This window comes from Juglans microcarpa x Juglans regia, chromosome 8D (genome assembly GCF_004785595.1).
Source record: "Juglans microcarpa x Juglans regia isolate MS1-56 chromosome 8D, Jm3101_v1.0, whole genome shotgun sequence".
In the NCBI taxonomy this organism is placed as follows: domain Eukaryota; kingdom Viridiplantae; phylum Streptophyta; class Magnoliopsida; order Fagales; family Juglandaceae; genus Juglans; species Juglans microcarpa x Juglans regia.
In genome coordinates this window covers 18965484-18974133 of record NC_054608.1, presented here as the reverse complement: position 1 = coordinate 18974133, position 8650 = coordinate 18965484, and the positions used below count along the sequence as shown (strand labels likewise).

The 8650-nt window shown below is 36.3% G+C and overlaps 1 protein-coding gene across 1 annotated transcript; it reads right to left on the bottom strand.

The window, feature by feature from the left end:
- Positions 1 to 7370: 7370 nt before the first annotated feature.
- Positions 7371 to 8188, bottom strand: LOC121242257 (Werner syndrome ATP-dependent helicase-like). Its single transcript, XM_041140149.1, has one exon. It carries the CDS (start codon positions 8115 to 8117, stop codon positions 7371 to 7373), a length of 747 nt encoding a protein of 248 aa, XP_040996083.1. The 5' UTR covers positions 8118 to 8188.
- Between the last annotated feature and the right edge of the window lie 462 nt (positions 8189 to 8650).

The window sequence follows — 8650 nt, the reverse complement described above, 5'->3', positions numbered from 1 at the left end:
TAAATATTGGGTAAAGCCTCATGTAGAAATTGATTGATGAAAAAACTTTGAGTTTATTTCAATTCATAGATTAAGTTTTACTACTTAAGATTATAGAATTGAATTCTCTATTTATTTTGAATTTTTATTAGTTTGAAACAATTATATTAAATCGTGCTATAATTTGATTCCGTTGAGTTATAGGATTATAAATATATGATTGTAACTTAAACGGTTGTTTTTCATGTCATTGATGTAATCTTTTGCTACACTATTATTTGTGAACGTAGTGTCAACTTTAGATTTAATATTCATTTTTATATATAAAAATTGTGGTTTGTAATGGGAGAACAGATTGTAGAATTAATTAAATTTGAGAAAATAGATGAATATAATGTCATATCTTCTAATTAAGAATTTGGTGCTATAATTATTAATTGTGTATATAGTTTGAATTGAAAAAGTCAGAGTATTGGATCTGATTGATGGAAGCTCGAAACTTTACCCAAGATTTAGTTCTTCATGGAAGAACTAAAAAATAAAAATATTTTTTTCTCTTCTCCATAAGTGTGTCGTCCTCCCTTCAAAACTCTCCCCCAATGATATGCTTTTCTCTGGTATAAAAGAAACCCTAACGTTTTCCTGATTCCCACATAAAAAATAACATAACTTTTAGGACTCAAATTGGCAGCCGCATATGCGCTTGAAGAGTTCGAATTTAGACATCCTTATCATATACGAATTTGTAGCTCTTTAAGCTAGATTTTCAATGCATCAAGAATCACATCAATTGAATCTGTGAATGAAAAGTACTATCAAAATACTAAGGTATGTCCAGGATGTCTCCTAGCACGTTTTGGACTTGGACTTCTTATAGTTTCCTTTTGTAATTTGTTTCTTTTTATCTTGATCCGAAGTACTCTCAAATCCACATTATTTGAAATTATCCTTTATTTGATATTTTGGAAAGTTATCCCAACATTGAAGTCTTCTCATGTTGAAGCATCCTTATTTTGCTGAAAGTTCACACGTCTATCCACATTGAAAATCAACCCATGTTGAAAATGAATAATCCTTATTACTTAAAAGTCTTGCTCAATTCAAAAGTCATGCATCGTTGAAAACTCTTGGAAATTATTCCAATTCAAAAATTCCATTGAATTTGACTAGATTTTAGCTCTCTTGTATGGATTTTGAAATTAAACATAAAAATATGCTTAGGAGTATCCCAAATTAAATAGAAACTAAATTCAATAATACAAATTAATTCTTATTATTTCTATTCGCATTTTAGCATTCTAGTCCAATAATTGAGTATTTAAAGTACAATTTCGTGCACTCATCACATGTCCAATAGATCATGGTCCTAAAATCTCCCACATCATCCATGGAACACTCTTGAAGAAGGTCCTTGCCAACCAAGCCATATCGCCATGATTAAGAGTAATCGGCTAACTGATTGTAACCAGCCCTAGTCTTCAATATAAATACAACTCCTAAACCTCACTTTCTCTACACTACATTCACAAGAATCCTTAAGTAATTGGTAAGTAAGAGTTCTAGGCTGAGAAGAGAGGAGTCTAGCCATACTTTTTAAGAGAAACCCATCAGTAAATGGCCATCACCTTGTAGTGAGTTTTGGTTCCAAGCATGCACACACTCATGTATATATACATAGCCTATGTCCAAAGAATCACCCACACACATGCTTTGGGTATATGAAGGTTAACAGAAGCTCACACTATCTCGGGTTGATTATCATTACCATCCTGAGATGACTATGTTTCACAATCCAAGCACATGCACCCGTGAAGATGAACATCACCAACATGCATACCACGGTTTATAGGGTTAAGGAATTTTATCAATTCTAATACATGAAATACATTTCTTAATTTCAGCCACTTCAAACACTCGAGAGCATTGTAAGTTGGTCTCTAACCTACTTTTAGATAATATCCATATGATGATGTATAAACAAAGCATTCATGTATAAATGTTGATTTTGAGCATGAACCTTGCATTTATCTAATGAATATTAGGATTCTATGAAGTATGTGATGTTTTTATAAACTTTTACATATTCAAGCATTCTTACAAATTGACGTGTTTAAAGTTATGATATTTCATGCAAAGTTTGATTCTTAAAGCAAAAGCACATGCCATTCAATATGTTTGTCATATGCATAGCATGAAAGAAATGTTTGTATTACGACCCCAAATGCTAGGATAAGGAAGTATCCTAGTGGAACTTCTCTGTCCATTCTGGAATGAGTAAAAATTGAGTAGTAGAACAGTCAATGGGCAATGGCTGGATCCTCTTTAAAGGATTCCAGGGTGATTGTCATATGTAAATGGTACCTAGGGTTGGTGAGTACACCTATGAACAAAAGTATGAAAGTTTAACAGCACAGATATTGTGTAATAAATCCAGTAGGTACTTACAGTTCAAAATGAGGAGATGTGATGTTACCATATGTTAAGCAAGATGTTTTGAAAAGAAATGCAAAACTCTTTTTCTCTGAACAAGTGTTCTCCGTAAGAAAATGTTATCTAAAAGTTATTCAGAACATGTTTCTACAAAGAAATCTGGATGAAATAAAGAAAAGTATGTTTTCTACATTCATGCATTTTAAGTTTATTATTTATCATGTTTATGTTATCTCATTGTAAGTTGGTTGCTAGCTTGCTGAGATGTAGAAGGACAGAAATTGTAGAAAGACCACAAAATGGATATGGACGTGAGTCAATTGATCTGGACCATAGAGAATGAGTTGAACCTGGATCAGCAGTTAGAGATGATGCTCATGGTTATAGAGATGGTCCTGCGTATTATTCAGCGCATTATACAGATGCTCTAAATAAGAGTTTTATGAAGCCCCTCTTAACCAAGAAAGGGATAAAGAGATATATGTAAATCTCCATTTGTTAATGTTTAAAGTTTAATGTGTAAACATTTCAAACAGTCCTAAGAGGTTGAACTATAGTTATGCAACGATTATGAGGTTATGTTTTAGATATTCTGGAGCAAAATTTTTATGAGTTCGACTTTCTGCTGCAATTATTGCATATTACTAAATTATCAGTATATTACATTGCATGTCATGAACGGAGATGTGTGACCGTGTGTTACATATCCTGACGCTTTAAATCTCTACCAAACCACAAGTGGAGATTGGGAACGTCACACCAGATATGCTTGGATAGGAATATTTCATCCTTGGATAGGAATCTTTCATCCTTGTCCTGTAATCCTGTCTTGTCATACTATAGAATGACAGAGAAAGTGATCAGAGCATGGTCGGCACAATCTATAGTTTGCCAACTCCTCAGTTCTCCTTTGAACGAGGGTTCACCGTGTAGCATCGAGCCATACTTCTGGGTCATGATGGCACGACTTGTCGAGCCTTCACCTTTAATTGCAGAGCCACTCCAGATGTGACCTTTCAGATAGAGTGTAGGCTTCTGCACTCGTTGCTGACACTTACCCAAACTCTTCCATGTTATCCTGAGAAGTTCCCATGGTTGGTTGTATCCATAGTTACTCTTTGGCGAGTAATCCTTTCTTGCATTTGGCGGTTAGTGTGTAACTCGCCCGAGCTCATATGTCCCCCAGGTCCCCGTTCTCTTCCTCACGGGAGATGACTTCTCTAGCTCATCTGTCGTGACCAAGTTCCTCATCTTTACCTTCCTCTGAGACATGTCAGCCGTATTGCCACATGGTGCCTACTCGACCAGATGTTGGACTAGCTACATTAGGTGTCTCCTGTTTCTCATCCCTAAGACCATTGGAGTGCTTCTCACCTTTGCCTTTCCTTCAACTCTACAAATGTTCTATCCCCTTTTGTGTTAGGTAGGACCCTCACAATAAGTTTCCAAAACGGTTTTTTCACTAAACTGTAACTCTTTTTCTCCAGTAATTATACTTACAAGAACATAAATATGAAGGTAATTAAATCATGAGCTAAAGATCCTGCATGAAAATCTTTACTCTCATATATTTATTTAAATTGCACATAATTATGGAGCCCACGATTCTACATGCTCATAGTCCACTTATAAGTTACAAATTGTCATAAAAGTGTAAATAATTGGTTCATCTTCCATTTGGTGTTCCTCTTGCACCTCAAGATGCACTTTTTTCTGGCATCCGTTTGTATCAATCTTTCATTTATTACGAAAAAAAAAGGTGTTTTTAAACCAAGAAGAAAATGTATAAACTCAGAAAGCAAGGGCCAAGGACATCACATAAACTTGCATACAAGGTCTTAGTGATCCTCATTACTGAATAGGTACTAGTTATTTTCTCAACCCAAAAAGGTAGAATGATTTCCCTGGCTTATGCCTTTTCTCCTTCCTTTTTGGCTCATCTTGATTTGAAATCGAGGAAAAGATAGGTATATAGAAAGAATGCCATAATGTGACAAGTAATTGACTAGTATATGTTGTTTATTGATAAATAAATTCAATCCAATAACCTATATACTTTTTTCTCATTGAGTCTAGTCAAATTCACAAGTGCCACAAACCTCAGTGGATCTGCGCACCAAAGCTTTTATCAAATAGACTCTCACTACACTGAAAGACCTAGTCTAATACATATTTAAATGAGTTTCAACTTAGATGTGAAACACACGTAGTAAGTATAAATTTTGAGATAAGCTAAAGTAATGCCACCATCATCAATGATTCAATATGCATTACGTTAGGAAAAGGCCATTGGTACTCCAACTATCAACTCAAAGCAGCATTTACAACAAAGCATTATAATATAATCTATACAAGGAAGTAAATGATCCTACCTTCTTCTCTTTCTTGGTTCCCCTGCTTGTCCTACATTGAGCAAAATGGACGCAAGTAACATTCAGATACTTTTGCATATTTGGACTCAATGCCTCTGCCCATCATATACTTTTGCATAGGCCATTGCAGATCAATGTCAAGTAGCTCAATTAAATTGCACCTACCCCTTCAACTGCAAAAAGAGAATTTCTGTATAATCTCAGTTTTTCTTAATACCAACAACAAAGAAAAATTACTGAAGAGAGAACGCACAGGACTATCCAACATCTTGAGATACCCAAACACATGCGTGCTCATACATAAAGAATCTTAAGGGCAGCAACAGAGGTGTTACTATATTTATTTATTCATCCCATAAGGGGTGGTTATATCATTTGGTTTTCAGCAGTATATGAAAACAAGTAGTGTGCAACTTATAACGCACCACCAAAGGATGTCATATGTTCTGCAGAAAAATCACTCTGAATTGGAGTCAGTCATTCATCCCCTAAGGAGTGGGCAATGTTTGCAAGTGAAAATGCACTTTCTTGAGGAAAACCCGTAATGCACTTCATCAATACTTTCAAAACAAACAATTCACATGGGAACAATATTTAGAACAATAATTTTCCCGAATTTCTTAAATTAAGAACTACAACTGACGAACATAATTAAATCAAAACAACAAACACTGACAAAAATTAATTATTTATACCAAAAGCTATAATGCCCAAAGGGTTAATTTCTGCTTATTGTGGCTAGCAAACACGCGCACAATTTGCATTAAAAAAATGGGGAGGGAGGGAAACCCATTGTTGTAACGCTAGACAGAGGGGCACGGCGAATGGTGGCGGCAATGCCACAACCTGAGGGAGAGGAGAGAAGAAAAAGTGATAGAGAGAAAGAGAACCGACGGGAGTGTGGTGTGAGCGGCGCTGGGGTGCAGAGGAATGCGGAGGCGACGAAGCCCTAAGAGACATGGAGAAATAAAGAATGAGAGGGGGAGAGAGAGAATCCGAGAGAGAGAAGAGAAATCGGAGCCGGGGAGAGTGAGATCGAGAGGGAGACATATCGGGCGTGGCAAGGTTTGGGGTGCGGCGGCGCCAAGGGAGAGAGCAAAGAGAAGAACTAGAGCGAGACATGCATTCGGAATTGAGGAGGCTGGACGAGGGAAGGAAATAGACAACATGGGGCGTTAGGGCTTTGTCCCAAAACGACGTAGTTTGAATATTGGGTAAGAGAGGGCTGTGCTTGGGTATGTGGGGGCTTGGGCCTTTCTGACAAGGGATGTGCGCACCAGAGTGCACCGAACGGATTACCGTAACCGGCACAATCCGTACGAGAATACCACTTATTTGCAAAGATTAAGTTTTTTTTAGAAAAACTTTGTTATTTGCAACGAAATGAAGAGAGTCATTGCAAATACTACATACTTATTTACAAGGATTTAAGTTTTTATTTGAAAAACTTGTTATTTACAACAAGTTTTGACCCTTTATAAATAAGTTACTTTTGTTAAGGATGGAAAAAACTATTGCAAATATCCATTATTAAAAAAATTAGACACTTATTTGCAAGAATTTAAGTTTTTGTAGGGAAAGCTTCTTGTTTGCAACAAATTTTAACCCGTACCAAATAAGTTTTTGAATGATGTATGTGTATATATATATAAATCCCAGGACCCAGCCTAGTCCTGTTTGAACGAATTCTCATAACTAGCTAGTCCAGTCTAGACGAGATCATCACTTATTTGCAAAGATTTAAATTTTCATTGTAAAAACTTGTTATTTGCAACCAAATGAAGTTTTCATTGCAAATGCATAAGGAAAACTTGACATTTGCAATAAAATGAAGAGAACCATTGCAACACTACGCAGAAAACTTGTTATTTGAAACCAAATGAAGTTTTTGTTGCAAGGACATGGGAAATACTTGTTATTTGCAACGAAATAAAGAGAACCGTTGCAAATCCTACATACTTATTTTGCAAGGATTTAAGTTTTCATTGGGAAAATTTATTATTCACAACGAAATGAAGTTTTCGTTGCAAATTCATAGGGAAAACTTTTTATTTTCAATAAAATGAAGAAAACAGTTACAAATACTACACACTTATTCGCAAAGATTTCAGTTTTCGTTGGAAAAACTTGTTATTTATGAAATTGAGAGGTTGCAAATATTACACTAACAAAAACTATTATTTGCAACGAAATTAAGTTTTTTGTTGCAAATACATAAGGAAAGCTTTGCAACTAAATGAAGAGAACCGTTGCAAATTACACACTTATTTGATATATGTATCACCATTTCCAACGAATTTTATTCATCCAAAAGAGAAAATAATATGATCACCGAACGTTCATCGCCAACAAAAGAAAGGCCGTACCAGGAAACAACTAAAAACACATCCAAAAGAGAAAATAATATGATCACCGAACGTTCATCGTCAACAAAAGAAAGGCCTTTCCACATTTATGACCCAAGAAAAAGAAAGAAACGAAATTAAAGAAAAGCACTTCCACCATTTATGAGTCGCCATGCACCCAAGAATGGAAAGAGAGGGAGAGCTTTCTTCATTAATTTATGGACTTTCTCGGTCAATTTCGATTTCAGGCCCACACTTTGAAATGCATTCCAATGCGGAAAGAGAGAAAAGCGTCTACGCTGGCGTACTTAACCTGTTCTTCTGTAAGCAAAACATCATTCCAATTACTTTTTTCAATCGTCCTCGACTTTTTCACGCCCTTGAAACCGAAAAGACTATTTGCCAACAGCTCCAACGACGCATTCCTACTCCCCAAGGTCTCCGACAAGTCGCGAATATCAACGAAATTCCTGACGAAAAGCTTGTGCTCGGAATTGAGGAGCATGCGTCGCTTCTTATACTTAAAGAAGCCGACGAAGGTATTGCTGTGGTTGGACAGAAAGCGTCGGAGGGGGAGCATCACCATGTTCGCCTGTTGGAGTTGGAAGACGAGGCAGCGATGGCCAACGCAGAGCTGGAGAATGGCTGCACAGTTGTAGTAGGGAGACCACTGGACGCCAAGGCCAACGACGAGCTTGCGGTCACCGTGGATACGTTTGCGTTTGAACCAGGTAATCTTTTCAATCCATCCACAGACGACGAAGGGATTAGAGGTGAGGGTGACGTGAATAAGGTGCGTCTCATAGAAGTGGACCCTAAACCTTTGGAATTCGTCAGGGTTTGGGGTGTCGATTCTTTCGATGGTTATGTGCTGGTTGTTCATAATGGCTGCAGGCAGCAGGTTCTTGGGTTTGAAGGGATTTTCTTGATCTGTAAGTCTAAGTGCATTGGTGAAGCTGACCATATATGGAAGAGAAGATGGATGAGGCATACTGTAAAGTAATAGCGACAAAGAGAAGGGGATTTAACTACGTATATAATGTTAGAAAGATTAATTTTGACGCTTTTCGGGGGGTTTCTATAGCAACGCATCTAACTGTTTGGAAAACTCTTTTAAGCGTGCTCGCAAATATTTAGTGCTGGTTGGGATACAGAAATTATCTCACCTCATCTCATCTTATCATTATAATTTTTCCAAATCTTTATATAAAATATAATAAAGAATTCAGTTTTTTCAAACTCCAAAACATTAATAATATTATAAAATAATATTTTATACAACTCATTTAAAACTATCTCATCTCATCACACTATCCAAATGAATTAGAGGTATTCGTCATGATTGCCTATCCTTCAAGACAAATGGCTGAGCAAAAGTTTGAAAATTGAACTCTTAATTGAACTCTACACTAATTTCGATTCTAGTCCGATTTTTTTTTTTAGTTTTTTAGTTGGAGTCAAAGCTTTCCCTGGATCGACTCCAACTACGATTCGATCAAATTTGACTTTGATTTTGTCATCTGA

Excerpts from the sequence above, each read along its gene's own strand:
- LOC121242257 (XM_041140149.1), bottom strand. The coding sequence starts at position 8,117 with ATGCCTCATCCATCTTCTCTTCCATATATGGTCAGCTTCACCAATGCA.